Source organism: Caloenas nicobarica, chromosome 37 (genome assembly GCF_036013445.1).
Source record: "Caloenas nicobarica isolate bCalNic1 chromosome 37, bCalNic1.hap1, whole genome shotgun sequence".
NCBI classification, from domain to species: Eukaryota; Metazoa; Chordata; class Aves; order Columbiformes; family Columbidae; genus Caloenas; species Caloenas nicobarica.
The window spans coordinates 702,041-726,018 of record NC_088281.1 but is presented as its reverse complement, the minus strand read 5'-3'; the positions used below and the strand labels follow the sequence as shown (position 1 = coordinate 726,018).

Here is a 23,978-nt window from a genome sequence, read left to right as displayed (position 1 = left end):
TCACCGTGACCGTGCCGGCTCTCGCCGTGGCCGTGCCAGGTCTCACCGTGGCGATGCTGGTTCTCACCGTGGCCGTGCCGGCTCTCACCATGGTCGTGCCGGCTCTCGCCGTGGCCGTGCCAGGTCTCACCATGGCTGTGTCGGCTCTCACCATGGCCGTGCCAGGTCTCACCATGGTCGTGCCGGCTCTCGCCGTGGCCGTGCCAGGCCTCACCGTGGCGATGCCGGTTCTCACCGTGGCCGTGCCAGGTCTCACCGTGGTGATTCTGGGTCTCACCGTGGTGATGCTGGTTCTCACCGTGGCTGTGCCAGGCCTCACCATGGCCATACCGGCTCTCACCGTGGCCATACCGGTTCCCACCGTGGCCATACCGGTTCCCACCGTGGCCGTGCCAGGTCTCACCGTGGTGATTCTGGTTCTCACCGTGGCTGTGCCAGGTCTCACCGTGGCCATACCGGTTCTCACCGTGGCCATACCGGCTCTCGCCGTGGCCACGCCGGCTCTCGCCGTGGCGGTGCCGCAGGTGCCGGGCGGCCTCCAGCAGCGGCTCGATGCGGTGGGTGCCCTCGAAGTTGACGCAGCCCCGGCACACGGCCTCGCTGAAGTCCCACACCACGGCCCACGGCGTCTTGGGCAGGTCGCACAGGTAGCACCACTGCCGCCGCCACGCCATGCAGGCCACACCGGCCACCGGGGCCACCGGGGCCACCGGGCGGAGCAACGGACCCCTCGGAGGGTCCCCTCACAGGCTGTCCCTACAGCCCAGCACCCCCGGAAGGGGCTCCCGGAGGGTTCCCCCCGAGCGCAGCCCCTCACCGGGGGATCCCGCCGCTCACGGAGCCGCCGGGCCGGGCCGGGCCGGGAGAGGCCGCGGAGGGAGCGCAGTGCGCATGCGCGGGGCGGTCACTGCGCCTGCGCCGCCGCATGCCCCGCCCCTCCGAGCCTTGAGCTCCGCCCCCTTGGAGCAGGCCCCGCCCCGGCGTGAATGGAGCGGGGTCTCAATGGGAGGGGGCGTGGCCACGCGGGGACCAATGGCAGGGGCGGGATTCGCGGCTGCCTCCCAGGAGAGGGCGCCACAGGCGCGCGCCGCTCCTCCCCTTCTGATGACTGACAGCAGCAGCAACCAATGGCTCTGCGGGGGCGGGATGAGGGCTCCGCCCGGCAGCCAATAGCAGCGGGAGGCCGGCGCGGCTGCGCGGGGCGGCTCAACGGCCGGCGGGGGAGAGAGGCGGGGCGCGAGGTGATAGGCGGTGGAGAGAGCCAATGAGGCGGCGGGGCGGGGAGCGGCCGGCCAATGGCGTTGCGGAGGGGCGGGGCTGCGGCCGAGGCCGTGGCGGAGCGCGGTGAGTGAGCGGGTCCCCCCGGTTGTTCCCGCCACCCCCCGGCCCGGTGACCGTCCGGAGGGGCCCCCCGGCCCCCATCAGTGCTCCCCGGGGCCCCTCAGAGCAGCCCCCAAGGCCCTGTGTCCCCCCAAAGCCCTGGGCCCCCCTGCCCCCCAAACACCCCCCCCCAAAGCCTTGTGTCCCCCCCCCCAAGCCCTGTGTACCCCCAAATCCTTGGGCCCCCCCTACCCCCCAAACACCCCCCCCTCAAAGCCTTGTGTCCCCCCCAAAGCCCTGGGCACCCCTGCCCCCCAAAGACCCCCCCAAAGGCCCTGTGTCCCCCCAAATCCTTGGGCCCCTCCCGCCCCCCAAAGCCTTGTGTCCCCTCCCCAAGCCCTGTGTACCCCCACATCCTTGGGCCCCCCAAACACCCCCCCCTCAAAGCCTTGTGTCCCCCCCAAAGCCCTGGGCCCCCCTGCCCCCCAAACACCCCCCCCAAGGCCCTGTGTCCCCCCAAATCCTTGGGCCCCCCCTGCCCCCCAAACACCCCCCCCAAAGCCTTGTGTCCCCCCCCCCCCCAAGCCCTGTGTACCCCCAAATCCTTGGGCCCCCTCTACCCCCCAAACACCCCCCCCTCAAAGCCTTGTGTCCCCCCCAAAGCCCTGGGCACCCCTGCCCCCCAAAGACCCCCCCCCCAAAGCCCTGTGTCACCCCCAAATTCTTGCCCCCCCCGCCCCCCAAACACCCCCCCTCAAAGCCCTGTGTCCCCCCCCCCAAGCCCTGTGTCCCCCCAAATCCTTGGGCCCCCCTGCCCCCCAAACCCCCCCCCCCAAAGCCCTGGGCCCCCCTGCCCCCCAAACACCCCCCCTCAAAGCCTTGTGTCCCCCCCAAAGCCTTGGGCCCCCCTGCCCCCCAAACACCCCCCCCCAAGCCCTGTGTCCCCCCAAATCCTTGGGCCCCCCTGCCCCCCAAACACCCCCCCTCAAAGCCCTGTGTCCCCCCCCCCCCAAGCCCTGTGTCCCCCCAAATCCTTGGGTCCCCCTGCCCCCCAAACACCCCCCCCCCCAAAGCCCTGTGTCCCCCCATCCCCCCAAACACCCCCCCCAAAGCCCTGGGCCCCCCCTGCACCCCTACTCTCCCCCAAACAGTCCCCCCAAATTCCTGGGCCCCCTTACTCCTCAAACACCCCCCCCCAAAGCCCTGTGTCCCCCCCAAATCCCTGGGCCCCCTACTCCCCCCAAACAGCCCCGTGTCCCTCCAAACAGCCCCCCCCACACACACCCCTCCCCGCCCAGAATCCACCTGAACCCCCCACCCCAAGAGCTGGGTCCCCTCTCCTGGGGGCGCCCCCAACTCCTGGGGGTGCTCCCAAGGGTGCCCCCCCCAGCAGATTCCCCCCCCTCCCAGGGCCATGGAGGAGCCGCGGTCCCTTCAGGCCGACTGCGCCTTCCGGCACGGGGGCCACAGCGTCCGCCTGACCTTGACCCCGGCGACCTTGACCGTGGCCGTGGAGGCTCACGGCACCGGCGACCGCTGGAGGGGACAGTTTGACGCCGCCTGTGAGTCCCAAAGTGGGGGAATCCGGTGAATTCGGGCCGCCCCCCCCCCGCCCCGAATGCTGAGTGACCCCCGTCTCCCCACAGTCATCGAGGACCTGACCCACAAAACGGGGAATTTCAAGCAATTTGGCGTTTTCTGCCACATGCTGGAGCTGGCGCTGACGCAGGTGAGGCTGCGCCCCCCCCGCTGCCCCGCAGGAAAACATTTTGGGGGGGGGTCCCGGAACTGGCTGAAGGAAAGAAGCCAGAGAGTCGTGGTCAATGGGGCAGAGTCCTGTATCTAGTGGAGTCCCTCGGGGTCGGTGCTGGGACCAGCGCTATTCAATATATCCATCAACGACTTTAAATTAAATACAACAAAGGCAAGTGTAGAGTGTTGCACCTGGACAGGAACAACCCCGGGTTCCAGTATAAGCTGGGGAACGAGCTGTTGGAGAGCAGTGAAAAGGGACCCGGGGGTCCTGGGTACAGCAGGGTGACCATGGGCCAGCACTGGGCCCTTGTGGCCAAAAGGGCCAATGATGCCTCGGCTGGATTAGGAGGAGGGTGGTTAGTAGGTCAGAGAGGTTCTCCTGCTACTCTACTCTGCTCTAGAAGAAACGGTTTAGTTAGATGCTATTGGGATATACTTGCAGAACATATACATACACATACATATATATATACAGCTATAGCACTCTGGGAATGCCCGATCTTGTCTGATCTCGGAAGCTAAGCAGGGTCGGGCCCGGTTAGTGCTTGGATGGGAGACGAGCTGGGAACACGGGGTGCTGTGGGCTGAGCCAGCACTGGATCCTGATCTCAGAAGCTAAGCAGGGTCGGGCCCGGTTAGTACTTGGATGGGAGACCAGCTGGGAACACGGGGTGCTGCGGGCTGAGCCAGCACTGGGCCCTTGTGGCCAACGGGACCTGGGGGGATTAGAAGGGGGTGGTCAGTAGGTCCAGAGGTTCTCCTGCCCCTCTGCTCTGCCCTGGTGAGACCACATCTGGCCCAGGCTGCCCAGGGAGGCTGTGGAGTCTCCTCCTCTGCAGACATTCAACCCTGTCTGGTTCTGTGTAACCTCACCTGGGCGTTCGCGCTCCGGAGCAGATGAGCTTTCGAGGTCCCTCCCGACCCCTGACATTCTGGGATTTTATGATTCTGCGTCCTCGTCTCCCCCCGCAGGGCAGCGAGTCCGTCAGCCTGGAGCTGTTGAGCTTCTCCGACCTGCAGACCCTGCGCAGCCGAAAAATGGGGGGGGACGCGCGGCCGCCCCCCCAGAGCCCCTCCCTGCTCCGCGCCAAGCGCTACCTCATCCTCATCTACTCCGTGGAGTTCGACAGGTGACGTGGGGACACTGCGGGGGACACACGGCGCGGGGGACACCGCTGTCACCCCCCCGCGTGTGTGTGTCCCCCAGGATCCACTACCCGCTGCCGCTGCCCTACGTGGGGGGGCCGGACCGGGACCACCGGGACCCCCAAATCCGGCGCCTGCAGGATGAGTGAGCCGCGTGGTGTCACCGGGCGGGGGGGGGGTCAGGGCGAGGAGGGGACCCCAAAACCCCCCCTGTGCTCCCCCCAGGCTGCGGCGGGCGCGGGAGGAGTTGCGGGCGGCGCTGCGGCGGCTGGAGGAGGAACGAGCGCGGCACCGGCGGCTGCACCGGCGCCTGGAGGCCGAGGTGGGGGCTGGGGGGCGGGCTGGGGGGTGCTGGTGGTGTCAGGGGGGGGGCCTGTCCCCCCAAAACTGTCCTTGTCCCCGCCAAACCGTCGCCGTCCCCCCCAAACTGTCCCTGTCCCCTCTAAACCGTCCCTGTCCCCCCCAAACCCTCCCTGTCCCCCCCAAACTCTCCCTGTCCCCCCCCAAACCGTCCCTGTCCCCCCCAAACTGTCCCTGTCCCCTCTAAACCGTCCCTGTCCCCCCCAAACTGTCCCTGTCCCCCCCAAACCATCCCTGTCCCCCCCAAACTGTCCCTGTCCCCCCCAAACCATCCCTGTCCCCCCCAAACCGTCCCTGTCCCCCCCAAACTGTCCCTGTCCCCCCCAAACTGTCCCTGTCCCCTCTAAACCATCCCTGTCCCCCCCAAACCATCCCTGTCCCCCCCAAACTGTCCCTGTCCCCCCCAAACCGTCCCTGTCCCCCCCAAACCATCCCTGTCCCCCCCAAACCATCCCTGTCCCCCCCAAACTGTCCCTGTCCCCCCCAAACCATCCCTGTCCCCCCCAAACCGTCCCTGTCCCCCCCAAACTGTCCCTGTCCCCTCTAAACCATCCCTGTCCCCCCCAAACCATCCCTGTCCCCCCCAAACTGTCCCTGTCCCCCCCAAACCGTCCCTGTCCCCCCCAAACCATCCCTGTCCCCCCCAAACTCTCCCTGTCCCCCCCAAACTGTCCCTGTCCCCCCAAACCATCCCTGTCCCCCCCAAACCATCCCTGTCCCCCCCAAACTCTCCCTGTCCCCCCCAAACTGTCCCTGTCCCCTCTAAACCATCCCTGTCCCCCCCAAACCGTCCCTGTCCCCCCCAAACCATCCCTGTCCCCCCCAAACTGTCCCTGTCCCCCCCAAACCATCCCTGTCCCCCCCAAACCGTCCCTGTCCCCCCCAAACTGTCCCTGTCCCCTCTAAACCATCCCTGTCCCCCCCAAACCATCCCTGTCCCCCCCAAACTGTCCCTGTCCCCCCCAAACCGTCCCTGTCCCCCCCAAACCATCCCTGTCCCCCCCAAACTCTCCCTGTCCCCCCCAAACTGTCCCTGTCCCCCCAAACCATCCCTGTCCCCCCCAAACCATCCCTGTCCCCCCCAAACTCTCCCTGTCCCCCCCAAACTGTCCCTGTCCCCTCTAAACCATCCCTGTCCCCCCCAAACCATCCCTGTCCCCCCCAAACTGTCCCTGTCCCCCCCAAACCGTCCCTGTCCCCCCCAAACCATCCCTGTCCCCCCCAAACTCTCCCTGTCCCCCCCAAACTGTCCCTGTCCCCCCAAACCATCCCTGTCCCCCCCAAACCATCCCTGTCCCCCCCAAACTCTCCCTGTCCCCCCCCAAACTGTCCCTGTCCCCCCCAAACCATCCCTGTCCCCCCCAAACTGTCCTTGTCCCCCCCAAACTGTCCCTGTCCCCCCTAAAGCATCCCTGTCCCCCCCAAACTGTCCCTGTCCCCCCCAAACCATCCCTGTCCCCCCAAACCGTCCCTGTCTCCCCCAAACTCTCTCTGTCCCCCCCAAACTGTCCTTGTCCCCCCCAAACCGTCCCTGTCCCCCCCAAACTGTCCCTGTCCCCCCAAACCGTCCCTGTCCCCCCCAAACTGTCCCTGTCCCCCCAAAACTCTCCCTGTCCCCCCAAACCGTCCCTGTCCCCCCCAAACCATCCCTGTTCCCCCTAAACTGTCCCTGTCCCCCCAAACCGTCCGTCCCCCCCAAACTGTACCTGTCCCCCCCAAACCGTCCCTGTCCCCCCCAAACTCTCCCTGTCCCCCCCAAACTGTACGTGTCCCCCCCAAACTGTCCCTGTCCTCTCTAAACCATCCCTGTCCCCCCCAAATGGTCCCTGTCCCGTCTAAACCATCCCTGTCCCCCCCAAATGGTCCCTGTCCCTCGAAACCATCCCTGTCCCTCCCAAACCATCCCTGTCCCCCCAAACTCTCCTTGTCCCCCCCAAACCGTCCCTGTCCCCCAAAATCTCTCCCCGTCCCCCCAAACCGTCCCTGTCCCCCCCAGCTGGCCGAGGCGAAGGCGTCGGAGCGGCGGCTGCAGCAGCGGCTGCAGCGGCTCACGGCCGAGCTGGGCGCCTGCAGGAGGGGGTGAGAGGGGTTCGGGGGGGCCCCCATGTCCCCCAGTGTCCCCCGTGTCCCCCTTGTCCCCCCCCGTGATGGCTCCGGTCCCCTCGCAGCCGCCGGACACCCACGGGCTCAGAGCGACGCTCGCACTCCGGCACCCGCCCCGCGCCGCGGTCCCCGGCACCCGCAGGTGGGTGACACCCGGGGACACGCGCACGGGGTGGGGGGGATGTCACGGTCCATCCGGCGATGGACTCGGGATGGTTCGTTTACCTCGATCCCAAAGCGCAAAATTCAGGCGACCAAAATGCCGAGGGGTTTTCATTCGATCAGTGTAACCTTCTTATTTTTGCCCGTAAAGCGGCACGCGATGGAAAAAGCGGAGAAAAGGAAAAAAAGAGGATTATAGCTACCAGCACGGGTCCAAAGGCGTCCCTGCGGTCCCAGGTCCCCAACAGCGTCCTGCGGGTCCTCCGTCGTGATCCGCGATCCTTTGGTGGGGAGATCTCACCCAAGTCCGGTTAGGAACCGTCTTTATGCTTCTTCCCCGTCCTCTCTCCCATGGATTGGGGCCGATCTCCGCCTTCGTTTCGCAATCCAGGCTTAACCGCGCAGGTCCAAAAAGTGTCGCCTTCGCTCGCCAAAACTTGTCTGCGCCTGCGCCGCCTCACGCTCAGGGGTCCCTTCCTTGTCCGCCGGGTGACCTCAAAACTCTTTCTCAGAATCCTGTCCGTGACGCCAATTTAATGTCGCGGTCCATCCGGCGATGGACTCGGGATGGTTCGTTTACCTCGATCCCAAAGCGCAAAATTCAGGCGACCAAAACGCCGAGGGGTTTTCATTCCATCAGTGTAACTTTATTAATTTTTGCCCGTAAAGCGGCACGCGATGGAGAAAGCGGAGAAAAGGAAAAAAAGAGGATTATAGCTACCAGCACGGGTCCAAAGGGCGTCCCTGCGGTCCCAGGTTTAACCGCGCGGCTCCAAAAGGTCCCGGCTTGGCTCGCCAAAACTTGTCAGCGCTCAGGGGGCCGGCCGGCGGTGTTGAGGCCAATTCCGTTCTTTGGACCGGCAATTAGAGGGGACACGCAGGGTTTTGTCCCCAGCCTGACCCCCGCTTTGTCCCCCCCAGGCCCCCGCCCGCCGCGGTTCGACCCCACGGCCTTCGTGCGTTCCCGGCAGCGCCGGCAGCAGGAGCTCGACCTCAAAAAGTAAGCGGTGACACCGTTTTCGCCGGCGCTGTCCCCTCCCTGTGCCTGGGTGGGGAGGGGGGGGGCACCCTGTGCCCCCCACCCAAACCCCTCACCGTTCCCCCCCCGTCTCCCTCGGGTGCAGCCGGCGGCACCGGGCGGCTTTCGGCAGCACCAGCCCGGCACGGAGCCGCGGGCGCAGCTCCTCGGGTGAGTGGGGGGGTTACAGGAGGCACCAAGGGGTCCTGGGGGGCAACAAGGGGTCCTGGGGGGCAGCCGTGGGTCCTGGGGAGCACCTGTGGGTCCCGGGGGGCAGCCATGGGTGCTAGGGGGCACCCAGGGGTCCTGGGGGGCAGCTGTGGGTCCCGGGGGGCACCCATGGGTGCTAGGGGGCACCCAGGGGTCCTGGGGGGCACCCAGGGCTCGTAGGGGTCAGCCGTGGGTCCTGGGGAGCACCTGTGGGTCCCAGGGGGCAGCTGTGGGTGCTAGGGGGCACCCAGGGTTCCTAGATGTCAGCCATGGGTCCCGGGGGGCGGCTGTGGGTCCCGGGGGGCAGCCATGGGTGCTAGGGGGCACCCAGGGTTCCTAGATGTCAGCCATGGGTCCTGGGGGGCACCCAGGGGTCCTGGGGGGCACCCAGGGGTCGTAGGGGTCAGCCGTGGGTCCTGGGGAGCACCTGTGGGTCCCAGGGGGCAGCTGTGGGTGCTAGGGGGCACCCAGGGTTCCTAGATGTCAGCCATGGGTCCTGGGGGGCACCCAGGGTTCTGGGGGGCAGCCATGGGTGCTAGGGGGCACCCAGGGGTCCTGGGGGTCGGCTGTGGGTCCTGGGGGGCACCCATGGGTCCCAGGGGGCAGCTGTGGGTCCTGGGGGGCACCCAGGGGTCCTGGGGGGCAGCCGTGGGTCCCAGGGGTTGTTCCTGACCCCCCCCCAAATTCCTCCCCGCAGCCGAAAGCGTCCGGAGCCGCCGCTCGGTGCTGAGCTCCGGCAGCGCCGCCACCGAACCCCCCCAGCCCAGGTGAGCGCCGGGGGGGGGGGGGACCCGGGGCGGGGGGGGTGTGACAGGGACACCTTGGGTGTCCCCCCAGCACCCTGACCCCCCCCTGTCACCCCCTAAACAGGGGCAGGAGCGTCACCCGCAGACCCCTGAGCGCCTCGTCCTGCAACGGTGCCGTGAGTGACCCCCCCGCCATGCGTGTGTGTGTGTCCCCCACTTTGGGGTCCCCACTTTTGGGGGACACCCCCCCCCAGTGCCACTATCCCCCCCCCCAGGCCACCCACCCGTCCCCACCCTCAGGTGCCACCAGCAAGCGCCCCGGGAAAGGTGAGTGTGTGTGTGTCCCCCCCCCGCCACTTTGGGGGTGCCCCCACCCCAATTTTGGCCTTTTTCACCCCATTTTCTGCACCCCCCCCACCCCCCCCGCCCCCAGAGAACCGGGACGAGGAGCCCTTGGCCGAGATCGACGCGCGGCTGCGGGCGCTGCAGGAGTACATGGAGCGGTTGGGGACACGGTGACGTCCCCGTGTCCCCCCCGCCGTGTCCCCCTGTCACCCCCAGGGACCGCCAGCCCCCCCCCCCGCCCCCCCCCCGCCGTGTCCCCAGGGGCGTGGGGCTGTGTCCCCCCCCCCCAATAAACCCTGGTGTGACCCCCCCCGCGGTGACACCGATGTCCCCACGGCGCTGGCCGTGTCACCCCCCAGGGCTTTATTCAGCTGCGCGTCACGCAAAGCGGTGGCGTTTGGGGACAGCGGTGGCGTTTGGGGACAGCGGTGGCGTTTGGGGACAAGTGGCGTTTGGGGACAGCGGTGGCGTTTGGGGACAAGTGGCGTTTGGGGACAGCGGGGGCCGCGGCCAGCGCGAGGGCCGCGTTTTGGTGACACCACCGTCACCCGTGAGCCGTGACAAGGAGCCAGTTCCGGGTGGCAGATCCTGGCGTCCCCGGTGTCACCGCAGTGTCACGGGCCCACGATGTCATGCAGCGGGTGACAGGCGGTGACAACGTCCACAGTGGCCGCCAGGTCACAGATCCTGATGTCCCCGATGGCCGCGGTGTCACGGCCCCGCGACCTCAGGCAGCAGGTGACAGGTGGCGACAATGTCCGTGGTGTCCCCAGTGCTGTCCCCATGTCACATCCCCTGGATCTCGGGCAGCAGGTGACAATCTTGGTGATGTCCCCATGTCACATCCCCTGGATGTCGGGCAGCAGGTGACAATTCCAGTGATGTCCCCACGTCACAACTCTTGGATCTTGGGCAGCAGGTGACAATCTTGGTGCTGTCCGCATGTCACATCCCTGCGAAGTTGGGCAGCAGGTGACAATCCCGGTGCTGTCCCCATGTCACATCCCCTGGATCTCGGGCAGCAGGTGACAATCCCGGTGATGTCCCCACGTCACAACTCTTGGATCTTGGGCAGCAGGTGACAATCTTGGTGCTGTCCCCATGTCCCCAGTGCTGTCCCCAGGTCACATCCCTTGGATCTTGGGCAGCAGGTGACAATCTCAGTGCTGTCCCCATGTCACATCCCTGCAACGTCGGGCAGCAGGTGACAAGCGATGTTGGGCAGCAGGTGACAGTCCTGGTGCTGTGATGTCCCCGGTGCTGTCCCCATGTCACATCTTGATGTCGGGCAGCAGGTGACAGTCTCGGTGCTGTGATGTCCCCAGTGATGTCCCCATGTCACATCCCCTGGATGTCGGGCAGCAGGTGACAATCTTGGTGCTGTCCCCATGTCACATCCCTGCAACGTCGGGCAGCAGGTGACAGTCCCGGTGTTGTGATGTGATGTCCCTGGTGATGTCCTCGGGTCACATCTCGATGTCGGGCAGCAGGTGACAATCTCAGTGATGTCCCCAGTGCTGTCCCCATGTCACATCCCCTGGATCTCGGGCAGCAGGTGACAATCCCGGTGATGTCCCCATGTCCCCAGTGCTGTCCCCATGTCACATCCCCTGGATCTTGGGCAGCAGGTGACAATCCCGCTGATGTCCCCACGTCACATCCCTTGGAGCTTGGGCAGCAGGTGACAATCTTGGTGCTGTCCCCATGTCACATCCCTGCGATGTCGGGCAGCAGATGACAGTCCCCGTGCTGCTGTCCCCATGTCCCCTGTCCCCTGTCCCCTGCACGTCACAGCCCGCGGATCTCGGGCAGCAGCCCGCAGTCCCGGTGCTGCTGTCCCCATGTCCCCCGCATGTCACAGCCTGCGGATCTCGGGCAGCAGCCTGCAGTCCCGGTGCTGCTGTCCCCATGTCCCCTGTCCCCTGTCACAGCCCGCGGATCTCGGGCAGCAGCCTGCAGTCCCGGTGCTGCTGTCCCCATGTCCCCTGTCCCCTGTCACAGCCCGCGGATCTCGGGCAGCAGCCCGCAGTCCCGGTGCTGCTGTCCCCATGTCCCATGTCCCCATGTCCCCCGCATGTCACAGCCCACGGATCTCGGGCAGCAGCCCGCAGTCCCGGTGCTGTCCCCATGTCCCCTGTCCCCTGTCACAGCCCGCGGATCTCGGGCAGCAGCCCGCAGTCCCGGTGCTGTCCCCATGTCCCCATGTCCCCTGTCACAGCCCGCGGATCTCGGGCAGCAGCCCGCAGTCCCGGTGCTGCTGTCCCCATGTCCCATGTCCCCATGTCCCATGTCCCCATGTCCCATGTCCCCATGTCCCCCGCATGTCACAGCCCGTGGATCTCGGGCAGCAGCCCGCAGTCCCGGTGCTGTCCCCATGTCCCATGTCCCCATGTCCCCGGTGCTGTCCCCATGTCCCCTGTCCCCTGTCACAGCCCGCGGATCTCGGGCAGCAGCCCGCAGTCCCGGTGCTGTCCCCATGTCCCCATGTCCCCTGTCACAGCCCGCGGATCTCGGGCAGCAGCCCGCAGTCCCGGTGCTGCTGTCCCCATGTCCCATGTCCCCATGTCCCATGTCCCCATGTCCCATGTCCCCATGTCCCCCGCATGTCACAGCCCGTGGATCTCGGGCAGCAGCCCGCAGTCCCGGTGCTGTCCCCATGTCCCATGTCCCCATGTCCCCGGTGCTGTCCCCATGTCCCCTGTCCCCTGTCACAGCCCGCGGATCTCGGGCAGCAGCCCGCAGTCCCGGTGCTGTCCCCATGTCCCCATGTCCCCTGTCACAGCCCGCGGATCTCGGGCAGCAGCCCGCACGCCGCCACGATGCGCAGCGTGCCCGCCACGTGGCGCAGGTCGCGCCGCGCCTCGCGCAGCCCGTGCGTCACGGCGGCCGCCGCCGCCTGCGCGCGCCCCAGCCGCGCCGCCAGCGCCCCCAGGCGGCGGGAGGCCGCCCCCCAGCTGCCCCGCGCGGCCCCGCCCACCGCCCCCCGCAGCCGCCCCGCCCCCCCCCGCAGCCGCTGCTGCAGCAACGACGGGCCCCCCCGGGCCCCCCCGAGCCCCCCCTGCAAGCCCCGGGGGGGCTCCGCTCTGGCCGTCCCCCCACCCGCCGCCGCCGCTGCTTCCTCCTCCTCCTCCTCCTCCTCCTCCTCCTCGTCGGTCTCGGAGGCTTCGCCCGGGACCTTCAGCCCGGCCCCCCCGGGCCCCCCCGGGGGCAGCAGCTCCGGCTCTGAGTCGCTCTCGGAGGCTTCGCCCGGGACCACCCTGGGGGGGCGGGGGGGGGCGGCCATGGCCTGGGGGGGGGCGGGGGGAGGGTCAGCGGGGGGGCACCAGCACCCCCCCCCAAAAGTGACCGCCCCCCCCAGTGACCCCCCCCAGTGACCCCCCCCAGGGACCCCCCTAGTGACCCCCCCAGTGACCCCCACACCCCCAGTGACCCCCACACCCTCCAGTGATCCCCCAGTGACCCCCCAGTGACCCCCCCCAGTGACCCCCCCAGTGACCCCCACCCCCCCCAGTGACCCTCCCCAGTGACCCCCCAGTGACCCCCCCGAGTGACCCCCACACCCCCAGTGACCCCCCCCAGTGACCCACCCCCCCCGGGCCCGCCCCCCCCTCTCCGTGCTCAGACCCCCCCCGGGCCCCCCAACTCCACGGGGACCCCCCAAATCCCGCCCCCCCACCCCGGGATACCCACGGGGGCCCCTAAACCGCACCCCCCCGGGCACCCCCTCCCCACGGCGACCCCGGCCCCTCCCTCCCCCCGGGACCCCCCCAGGGCCCCCCAAAAATCTCCCACCTCCTTCCCACCGCCGCCGCTGGTCACATGACGGGCGAGCGTCGCGTCACGTGTCACTCCCGGCCGCCGCCAAACCCGGAAGTATGCCCTCACTAAACATGGCGGCGCCGGGCGCTGCGCGGCGCCAAGGCGCATGCGCGGGAGGGGGTTGGGGGGGGGCGAGGAGGGAGCTGCGCTCTGCCCCCTGGCGGAGCGGCGGGGGAGCGCTGCGGGGAGCGGCACTTGGGGGCGGATTTGGGGACACGGGGGGACCCGGGAGGGGACCGGGGTGACGAGGGCACTGGGAGGGCACCTGGTGTCCCCTGTCCCCAACGGCAGGAGCTGGTTTTGGGGTGCAAAGCCCCATTTTTGGTGGTGGGGTGGGTGGTGGCTGATGTCACCCGTGCTGGTGGCCGATGTCACCCGTGCTGGTGGCCGGTGTCACCCGTGCTGGTGGCCGGCAGCTGCCACCTGTCCCCCTGGCCAGCAGGTTCCTCTGGCAGGAGCCACAGGAAGCGGCGGCGATGCCAGAGCGATGTGACCTCCGTGTCACCTCCGTGTCACCTCCGTGTCACCTCCGTGTCACCGCGGTGGCCGCGCCGTGTCGCGGTGTCACCGGCAGCGCTGTCCCCTGGGCTCTGGTGTGGCCGCTGGCTCCTGATGGAGGGTCCCCGTGTCCCCTCGGTCCCCCGTGTCCCTTCTGTCCCCTCGGTCCCCCGTGTCCCCTGATCCCCCATGTCCCCCGTGTCCCCTCGGTCCCCCGTGTCCCCCATGTCCCCTCGGTCCCCCATGTCCCTTCTGTCCCCTCGGTCCCCCGTGTCCCCCGTGTCCCCTCGGTTCTCCGTGTCCCCTCGGTCCCCCATGTCCCTTCGTGTCCCCTTGGTCCCTCCGTGTCCCCTCTGTCCCTCATGTCCCCTCGGTCCCCCATGTCCCTCCCTGTCCCCCGTGTCCCTTCTGTCCCCTCTGTCCCCCGTGTCCCCCCCGTGTCCCCCGGTCCCCCATGTCACTCCGTGTCCCCGCAGTCCCCCATGTCTCTCCATGTCCCCCTGTCCCCCGTGTCCCCTCGGTCCCCCGTGTCCCTCCGTCCCCGCTCTGTCCCCCGTGTCCCGTCAGTCCCCCATGTCACTCCGTGTCCCCGCAGTCCCCCATGTCTCTCCATGTCCCCCTGTCCCCCGTGTCCCCTCGGTCCCCCGTGTCCCTCCGTCCCCGCTCTGTCCCCCGTGTCCCGTCAGTCCCCCATGTCCCCTCTGTCCCCCATGTCCCCCCTGTCCCCCGTGTCCCCTCGGTCCCCCGTGTCCCCTCGGTCCCCCATGTCCCTCCATGTCCCCCGTGTCCCTTCTGTCCCCTCTGTCCCCCATGTCCCCCCGGTCTCCCCCGTCCCCTCAGTCCCCCGTCCCCGCTCTGTCCCCCGTGTCCTGTCGGTCCCCCATGTCCCCTCTGTCCCCCATGTCCCTCCATGTCCCCCGTGTCCCCTCGGTCCCCCGTGTCCCCCGGTTCCCCATGTTCCTCCATGTCCCACTTGTCCCCCGTGTCCCTTCTGTCCCCCGTGTCCCCCCGGTCTCCCCCGTGTCCCCTGGTCCCCCCTGTCCCCCGTGTCCCCATGGTCCCCCCTGTCCCCTCGGTCCCCCATGTCCCCCATGTCCCCCTGTCCCCCGTGTCCCCATGGTCCCCCCTGTCCCCTCGGTCCCCCATGTCCCCCGTGTCCCCCTGTCCCCCGTGTCCCCATGGTCCCCCCGTCCCCTCGGTCCCCCATGTCCCCCATGTCTCCATGGTCCCCAGTGTCCCCATGGTCCCCCATGTCCCCGTGTCCCCCCTGTCCCCCCTGTCCCCCCGGCCGTCCCTGGCCGCTGACTCAGGGCTCTCCCGCGGCGCGGCCGGAACTTCTGCCCCGCGCTCATTAACGAATTAATTAATTGTTTCCTCCGGGGGCGGCGGGGGCCACACCCGCTATAAAAGCGGCGGCGGAGCCGGGACCGGCCGCAGGCGGCGGGATGGAGCCGGCGGCACCGGCCGCGGTAGGACACGGGGACAGGGACGTGGGACGGGGACACGGGGACGGGGACACGGGGACGGGGACATGGGATGGGGACAGGGACATGGACATGGGGATGGGGACATGGGGATGGGGATGGGGACATGGACATGGGGACGGGGACATGGGGACAGGGACATGGAGATGGGGACAGGGACATGGGGATGGGGACATGGGGATGGGGACATGGGGATGGGGACATGGGATGGGGACATGGGGACGGGGACATGGGGACGGGGACATGGGATGGGGACAGGGACATGGGACAGGGACATGGGGATGGGGACATGGGGATGGGTACATGGGGATGGGGACATGGGACAGGGACACAGGACACAGGGACGTGGGGATGGGGACATACGTGGGGATGGGGACAGGGACATGGACATGGGGATGGGGAAATGGGGACAGGGACATGGGGATGGGGACGGGGACATGGGGATGGGGACGGGGACATGGATATGGGGACGGGGACATGGGGGCAGGGACATGGGGATGGGGACATGGGGATGGGGACAGGGACATGGACATGGGGACAGGGACATGGGGACAGGGACATGGGGATGGGGACAGGGACATGGGACAGGGACATGAGGACGGGGACATGGGGACGGGGACATGGGACAGGGACATGGGGATGGGGACAGGGACATGGGGATGGGGACACGGACATGGGACAGGGACATGGGGACGGGGACATGGGGACAGGGACATGGGACAGGGACATGGGGACGGGGACATGGGGATGGGGACATGGGGATGGGGACAGGGACAGGGACATGGGGACAGGGGCATGTGGACAGGGACATGGACATGGGGATGGGGACATGGGGACAGGGACAGGGACATGGATATGGGGATGGGGACATGGGGATGGGGACATGGGGACGGGGACATGGGGACGGGGACATGGGACAGGGACATGGGGACAGGGACATGGGGACAGGGACATGGACATGGGGATGGGGACATGGGGACAGGGACAGGGACATGGATATGGGGATGGGGACATGGGGATGGGGACATGGGGACGGGGACATGGGACAGGGACATGGGGAAGGGGACATGGGGACGGGGGCAGGGACATGGGGATAGGGATGGGGACATGGGAATGGGGACAGGGACATGGGACAGGGACATGGGACAGGGACATGGGGACGGGGACATGGGGACGGGGACATGGGGAAGGGGACAGGGACATGGGGATGGGGACATGGGGATGGGGACATGGGGAAGGGGACAGGGACATGGGGATGGGGACATGGGGAAGGGGACATGGGACAGGGACATGGGACAGGGACATGGGGTTGGGGCCAGGGATGGGGACAGTAGTGGGACAGGGATGGGGACGGGGACAGGGACGGGACAGTGACGGTCCCCATGGCCCCAGGCTGTCTGCGTGTCCGTGTGCGGGGGGGACCCCGCGGGACCCCCCGGCTGCAGCGAGGAGCGTCTGGCCTGTCTGTGCCCGGAAGGGGACGGGGGCACCGGCCACCGCGGCCACCACGGTGGCACCGCCGAGGGGCAGCCCAGCGAGCACCCGGGTACGGGGACAGCGGGGGGGGCAATGGGGACAGCGGGGGGGGCAATGGGGACAGTGCGGGGCTGGGCCCTTCTGTCCTGCTTGGCCACCCCGTCATCCCTCTCCCACCCCATCATCCCCCTCCCAGTCCATCCCAGTCCACCCCCGTCCCATTCCCATTATCCCCATCCCAGTCCATCCCAGTCCACCCCCGTCCCATTCCCATTATCCCCATCCCAGTCCATCCCAGTCCACCCCAGTCCCATTCCCATTATCCCCATCCCAGTCCATCCCAGTCCATCCCCATCCCACCCCATTATCCCCAGTCCACCCCAGTCCCATTCCCATTATCCACATCCCAGTCCATCCTGGTCACATCCCAGTCCATCCAAGTCCATCCCAGTCCATCCCTGTCCCACCCCAATCCACCCCAGTCTCATTCCCGTTATCCCCACCCCAGTCCATCCCAGTCCACCCCAGTCCCATTCCCATTATCCACATCCCAGTCCATCCCAGTCCATCCCCATCCCACCCCATTATCCCCATTCCCATTATCCCCATCCCAGTCCATCCCAGTCCATCCCCGTCCCACCCCATCATCCCCCTCCCAGTCCATCCCAGTCCACCCCAGTCCCATTCCCATTATCCACATCCCAGTCCATCCCAGTCCATCCCCATCCCACCCCATTATCCCCATCCCAGTCCACCCCAGTCCCATTCCCATTATCCCCATCCCAGTCCATCCCAGTCCATCCCCGTCCCACCCCATCATCCCCCTCCCAGTCCATCCCAGTCCACCCCAGTCCCATTCCCATTATCCCCACCCCAGTCCATCCCAGTCCCATTCCCATTATCCCCATCCCAGTCCATCCCAGTCCATCCCCATCCCACCCCATTATCCCCCTCCCAGTCCACCCCAGTCCCATTCCCATTATCCCCATCCCAGTCCATCCCAGTCCATCCCCATCCCACCCTATTATCCCCAGTCCACCCCAGTCCCATTCCCATTATCCACATCCCAGTCCATCCCAGTCCATCCCAGTCCATCGCTCTCCCACCCCATCATCCCCCTCCCAGTCCATCCCAGTCCACCCCAATCCCATTCCCATTATTCCCATCCCAGTCCATCCCAGTCCATCCCCATCCCACCCCATTATCCCCAGTCCACCCCAGTCCCATTCCCATTATCCACATCCCAGTCCATCCTGGTCACATCCCAGTCCATCCAAGTCCATCCCAGTCCATCCCTGTCCCACCCCAATCCACCCCAGTCTCATTCCCGTTATCCCCACCCCAGTCCATCCCAGTCCACCCCAGTCCCATTCCCATTATCCCCATCCCAGTCCATCCCAGTCCATCCCCATCCCACCCCATTATCCCCATCCCAGTCCACCCCAGTCCCATTCCCATTATCCCCATCCCAGTCCATCCCAGTCCATCCCCGTCCCACCCCATCATCCCCCTCCCAGTCCATCCCAGTCCACCCCAGTCCCATTCCCATTATCCACATCCCAGTCCATCCCAGTCCATCCCCATCCCACCCCATTATCCCCATCCCAGTCCACCCCAGTCCCATTCCCATTATCCCCATCCCAGTCCATCCCAGTCCATCCCCATCCCACCCCATTATCCCCATTCCCATTATCCACATCCCAGTCCATCCCAGTCCATCCCTCTCCCACCCCATCATCCCCCTCCCAGTCCATCCCAGTCCACCCCAGTCCCATTCCCATTATCCCCACCCCAGTCCATCCCAGTCCCATTCCCATTATCCCCATCCCAGTCCATCCCAGTCCATCCCCATCCCACCCCATTATCCCCATCCCAGTCCACCCCAGTCCCATTCCCATTATCCACATCCCAGTCCATCCCAGTCCATCCCAGTCCATCCCTCTCCCACCCCATCATCCCCCTCCCAGTCCATCCCAGTCCACCCCCGTCCCATTCCCATTATCCCCATCCCAGTCCATCCCAGTCCACCCCAGTCCCATTCCCATTATCCCCACCCCAGTCCATCCCAGTCCACCCCAGTCCCATTCCCGTTATCCCCATCCCAGTCCATCCCAGTCCATCCCAGTCCACCCCAGTCCCATTCCCATTATCCCCATCCCAGTCCATCCCAGTCCATCCCAGTCCATCCCTGTCCAGCCCATTATCCCCCTCCCAGTCCACCCCAGTCCGCCCCATTCCCATCCCCGTGTCCCCGGGGGGTTCGGGCTCCTCGCAGCGGGTGTGGGGCGCGGTGTCACGCCGGTGTCACCCGCTGTCCCCAGAGGCGCTGACCGAGGACGATGTGTACTGCCGCTGCCTGTCCAAGACGCTGTGCCACGCGGCCACCCCGGTCACCGTCGGCTTCTACGCGCCCTGCGGCCACCGGCTCTACGCGCTGCTGGACAAGGTCACCGGTGGGTGACACGGGGACGCTGCGGGTCACCCCCCCGCGCCTCCCACACAGCAACGCCCCCGTGCACCCCAGTCCATCCCAGCGCACCCCAGTCCATCCCGGTCCATCTCGGTCCATCCCATCCCCATCCCAGTCCATCCCAGTGCACCCCAGTGTGTCTCCCATTGTCCCCTGTGTCCCCCATTGTCCTCACCCCCGTGTTCCCCATTATCCCCCATCCCCGTGTCCCCCATTCTCCTGACCTCAGTGTCCCCCCTGTCCTTCGCCCCCATATCCCCCATTGTCCTGACCCCCATGTCCCCCCATCCCTCACCCCCAAATCCCCCATTGACCTGACCCCCATGTTCCCCCATTGCCCTCACCCCCATGTTCCCCCATTGCCTTCACCCCCATATCCCCCATTGCCCTGACCCCCATGTCCCCACATTGTCCTGACCCCCATGTTCCCCCATTGCCTTCACCCCCATATCCCCCATTGCCCTGACCCCCATGTCCCCCCGTCCCTCACCCCCATGTCCCCCATTGCCTTGACCCCCATATCCCCCATTGTCTTGACCCCCATGTCCCCCCATTGCCCTCACCCCCATATCCCCCATTGTCTTGACCCCCATGTCCCCCCGTCCCTCACCCCCATATCCCCCATTGTCTTGACCCCCATGTCCCCCCATTGTCCTGACCCCCATGTTCCCCCATTGCCCTGACCCCCATGTCCCCCATCCCTCACCCCCGTGTCCCCCATTGCCCTGACCCCCATATCCCCCATTGCCCTGACCCCCGTGTCCCCCGTCCCTGACCCCCGTGTCCCCCATTGCCCTGACCCCCATATCCCCCATTGCCCTGACCCCCATGTCCGCCCGTCCCTCACCCCCATATCCCCCACTGCCCTGACCCCCATGTCCCCCTGTCCCTCACCCCCATATCCCCCATTGCCCTGACCCCCGTGTCCCACATCCCTCACCCCCATATCCCCCATTGCCCTGACCCCCATGTCCCCCCGTCCCTCACCCCCATGTCCCCCACTGCCCTCACCCCCATATCCCCCATTGTCCTGACCCCCATATCCCCCATTGCCCTGACCCCCATGTCCCTCGTCCCTGACCCCTGTGTCCCCCATTGCCCTGACCCCCATATCCCCCATTGCCCTGACCCCCGTGTCCCCCGTCCCTCACCCCCATATCCCCCATTGCCCTGACCCCCATATCCCCCATTGTCTTGACCCCCATGTTCCCCCATTGCCCTGACCCCATATCCCCCATTGTCTTGACCCCCATGTTCCCCCACTGCCCTGACCCCCATATCCCCCACTGCCCTGACCCCCGTCCCCCCATCCCTCACCCCCATGTCCCCCTGTCCCTCACCCCCATATCCCCCATTGTCCTGACCCCCATATCCCCCATTGTCTTGACCCCCATGTCCCCCCATCCCTCACCCCCAAATCCCCCATTGCCCTGACCCCCATATCCCCCATTGTCTTGACCCCCATGTTCCCCCATTGCCCTGACCCCATATCCCCCATTGTCTTGACCCCCATGTTCCCCCATTGCCTTGACCCCATATCCCCCATTGTCTTGACCTCCATATCCCCCATTGTCCTGACCCCCATGTCCCCCATTGCCCTGACCCCCATGTCCCCCATTGTCCTGACCCCCATATCCCCCATTGCCCTGACCCCCATGTCCCCCATTGCCCTGACCCCCATATCCCACATTGTCCTGACCCCCATGTCCCCCGTCCCTCACCTCCATGTCCCCCATTGTCCTGACCCCCATGTCCCCCATTGCCCTGACCCCCATATCCCCCCGTCCCTCACCCCCATATCCCCCATTGCCCTGACCCCATATCCCCCATTGCCCTCACCCCCGTGTCCCCCATTGTCTTGACCCCCATATCCCCCACTGCCCTGACCCCCGTGTCCCCCGTCCCTCACCCCCATATCCCCCACTGCCCTGACCCCCGTGTCCCCCACTGCCCTGACCCCCGTGTCCCCCGTCCCTCACCCCCATATCCCCCATTGCCATGACCCCCATATCCCCCATTGTCTTGACCCCCATGTTCCCCCATTGCCCTGACCCCCATGTCCCCCCGTCCCTCACCCCCATGTCCTCCCGTCCCTCACCCCCATGTCCTCCCGTCCCTCACCCCCATATCCCCCATTGCCCTGACCCCCATGTCCCCCCGTCCCTCACCCCCATATCCCCCATTGCCATGACCCCCATGTCCCCCCACTGCCCTGACCCCCATATCCCCCACTGCCCTGACCCCCGTGTCCCCCACTGCCCTGACCCCCGTGTCCCCCGTCCCTCACCCCCATATCCCCCATTGTCCTGACCCCCGTGTCCCCCGTCCCTCACCCCCATATCCCCCACTGCCCTGACCCCCATATCCCCCATTGTCTTGACCCCCATATCCCCCATTGCCCTGACCCCATATCCCCCACTGCCCTGACCCCCGTGTCCCCCCGTCCGTCACCCCCATATCCCCCACTGCCCTGACCCCCATGTCCTCCATTGCCCTGACCCCCGTGTCCCCCGTCCCTCACCCCCATATCCCCCACTGTCCTGACCCCCGTGTCCCCCGTCCCTCACCCCCATATCCCCCACTGCCCTGACCCCATATCCCCCACTGCCCTGACCCCCATATCCCCCATTGCCATGACCCCCATGTCCCCCCGTCCCTCATCCCCATGTCCCCCACTGCCCTGACCCCGATATCCCCCACTGCCCTGACCCCCATGTCCCTCGTCCCTGACCCCCATGTCCCCCCACTGCCCTGACCCCATATCCCCCACTGCCCTGACCCCCGTGTCCCCCGTCCCTCACCCCCGCGTCCCCGTCCCCCCCAGGCTTCATGCGGCAGGAGATGACTCGGCGCGAAGAGTCCGAGCGGCGCCGCGGCCGCCAGCCCCCGCGCAGCCCCCAGGGCTGGGGGCTCCTGCAGGCCCTGTGGCTCTTGGCCTTTTACCGGCCCGTGGTCACCGAGAGCCACCTGCGCCGCAAGAACATCAGGTTCCTCTTCGTGCGCTTCAGCGCCTGGCAGTTCGCCGGCTGCGACAAGCTGTGGGCCGGGCTGGTGACCACGCTGTGCGACAGCGTGCGCCAGCATTTCGGGGCCCTGCCCCTCGGCGTCTACCGCGTGATGGGCACGCGGCCGCGCTTCGCCGACGGCTTCAGCCAGCGCGAGTGGGTGCTCAAGAGGGGCGCCTGCCTCAAGCTGTGGGGCGCCCTCGTCGTCCTTGCCGGCGGCGTCGCCGTCCTGCTGGCGGCCCTGCTGCTGCCGCAGCTCAAGCAGCACCAGGTGCTGAAGGCGGTGGGCGGCGTCATCACCTCCATCTCCGGCTCCAGCCTCATCCTGGGCGCCTTCTCCGTCCTCAAGCACGTCCTGATCAGCCAGAAGCACAAGATCGAGCAGCTGACCAACAGCGACAAGTTCGCGGGCCAGCTGGGCTTCATGAGCAAAGTGCGGCGCGAGGTGGAGGCGCTGGTGGACTTCTTGGCTTTCATGGAGATCTTCGAGCGGCGCCGCTTCCGCGTGGTGCTGGAGATCACCAGCCTGGACTCCTGCTACCCGGAGAAGGTGGCCGGCGTCCTCAACGCCATGAACACGCTGCTGTCCAGGGCCAACACGCCCTTCATCTTCATCCTGGCCGTGGACCCCAGCGTCATCGTGCCGTGCCTGGAGCAGAGCGGTTGCATGAAGGGGCTGGCGGACAGCGGCTACCTGTACCTGAGCCGCACGGTCACGCTGCCCTTCTCCATCCCCGAGATGGGCGCCCGCTCGCGCCTGCGCTGCCTGGAAGCCGCCGTGCGGACGCGGGAGGACCTGATGTACCGCATCATCACCGGCAACGCGGAGCAGCGGCGCCGCGCCGAGCGCGGGGGCGACCTCCCCGCCGGCCCCGACCACCGCCAGCTGGACGCGGCCGCCGTGCTCTGCATCCACGCCGCCTTCCGCTGCCTCCACGACGGCGCCGACCCGCTGGCCGCCTACCTGCCCGCCAGCGCCGCGCACGTGCGCCGCATCGTCAACACCATCCCCATCACCCTGCGGCTGCTCCTGCACCGCGCCGGAGGCCCCGGCGCCGTGTCCCCCCGCGCGGCCGCCGCCTGGGTGGTGATGGCCGACCGGTGGCCGTGCCGGCTGAGCTGGGTGCTGCGGTGCCTGGAGGACGCGTGGCAGCGCCGAGCGCCGCCGGATTTCGCCAGGAAGCCGCTGTGGAACGTCTTCCAGGAGACGGCCGGGGAGCTGAGCGCCCTGCGGCAGCCGCTGCGCAATGTGCTGGGGCTGGACGGCGACCCCGAGCTGTTCCGCACCTTCCTCGCCCGCGATTTCCCCTTCGCCGCCGGCGACGCCCGCGTCTTCCTCGGCGTCACCGTCAACCTGGACCACTCCATCCGGCGCAAGATGGGGCTGCTGCGCGGCATCGACGGGCTCAAGAAATCCGGCGTCACCGTGTCCCGCGGCGTCCAGTGTCCCCACCCTGAGTGACCGCGACACCCGCGCCCCCCACCCCCCGAAACGGACTCGGGCGGCGGCGACACCGCAACGTCCCCCGGTCGGCGGCGGGAGGGCGCCCGTTGTCCTCCCTGGTTGGATTTGGGGACAATTCGCGTCCCCTCAAAGAGACGCTGCGGGGGGGGGGGGTGAAAACGCCCCCAGGGGATGGAACTGGGGTGACTGGGAGAGACTGGAAGGGCCACCCGAGGTGAGCGGGGGGGGTCGCTGCCGTCACAGGGACCCCGGCATCCGGGCGACCCCGTCCCCCCCCGGCCCCGAGCGGGGACGTCCCCAGGTTGTGTCCCCAGGATCACACGAGGGGGGGTCATCCCATAATAAACCAGTTCAACCAGTTCAACCTCCCGCTCCGTCTCTTGTGGGGGGCGGATTTTGGGGGGAAATCAGCCCAAACGGCGGCTGGGAGGGACGCGGTGGGACACGGCGGCTCGTCAGCGTTAATTAGTCACCAAAAAGCTCTAAAATCCCTCACTGGGCTTTTTTTGGGGGGGTTAATCTCTGAATTTCCCTCCTCTGTTTCCATAAAGGCCCCAAAAAAGCGGATTTTTGGGGGGGCGGGGGGAGCCCAAAAA

At 67.4% G+C, this 23,978-nt stretch overlaps 3 protein-coding genes across 7 annotated transcripts; 2 read left to right on the top strand and 1 right to left on the bottom strand.

Annotated features, from left to right (window-relative positions):
- The first annotated feature begins 1,309 nt into the window (after positions 1-1,309).
- CCDC61 (coiled-coil domain containing 61) lies at positions 1,310-9,475 on the top strand. 5 transcript variants are annotated; one of them, XM_065655127.1, is made up of 15 exons: positions 1,310-1,344; positions 2,731-2,882; positions 2,967-3,049; positions 4,048-4,205; positions 4,283-4,366; positions 4,447-4,543; positions 6,578-6,660; positions 6,750-6,826; positions 7,516-7,602; positions 7,768-7,846; positions 7,971-8,035; positions 8,772-8,841; positions 8,945-8,996; positions 9,075-9,147; positions 9,256-9,475. In XM_065655127.1, the coding sequence occupies exons 2-15, from the start codon at positions 2,735-2,737 to the stop codon at positions 9,456-9,458; spliced, it is 1,359 nt and encodes a 452-aa protein (XP_065511199.1). In that variant the 5' UTR covers positions 1,310-1,344; positions 2,731-2,734; the 3' UTR covers positions 9,459-9,475. The 5 variants fall into 5 exon arrangements, with proteins under 5 accessions (XP_065511199.1, XP_065511196.1, XP_065511198.1 ...); XM_065655124.1 differs by lacking the exon at positions 7,516-7,602 and adding an exon at positions 6,998-7,156; XM_065655126.1 differs by having other exon boundaries at positions 7,516-7,846; positions 9,096-9,147; positions 9,254-9,475.
- A 30-nt stretch (positions 9,476-9,505) lies between these two features.
- BLOC1S3 (biogenesis of lysosomal organelles complex 1 subunit 3) lies at positions 9,506-13,021 on the bottom strand. Its single transcript, XM_065655129.1, has 2 exons — positions 12,958-13,021; positions 9,506-12,451 (listed from the first exon to the last, which is right to left on the bottom strand). Exon 2 carries the CDS (start codon positions 12,446-12,448, stop codon positions 11,942-11,944), a length of 507 nt encoding a protein of 168 aa, XP_065511201.1. The 5' UTR covers positions 12,449-12,451; positions 12,958-13,021; the 3' UTR covers positions 9,506-11,941.
- Positions 13,022-13,168: 147 nt separating this feature from the next.
- On the top strand, positions 13,169-23,733 carry NKPD1 (NTPase KAP family P-loop domain containing 1). The gene is made up of 4 exons (XM_065655210.1): positions 13,169-14,951; positions 16,359-16,512; positions 18,764-18,895; positions 21,737-23,733. The coding sequence occupies exons 1-4, from the start codon at positions 14,928-14,930 to the stop codon at positions 23,377-23,379; spliced, it is 1,953 nt and encodes a 650-aa protein (XP_065511282.1). The 5' UTR covers positions 13,169-14,927; the 3' UTR covers positions 23,380-23,733.
- The last annotated feature ends 245 nt before the right edge of the window (positions 23,734-23,978 follow it).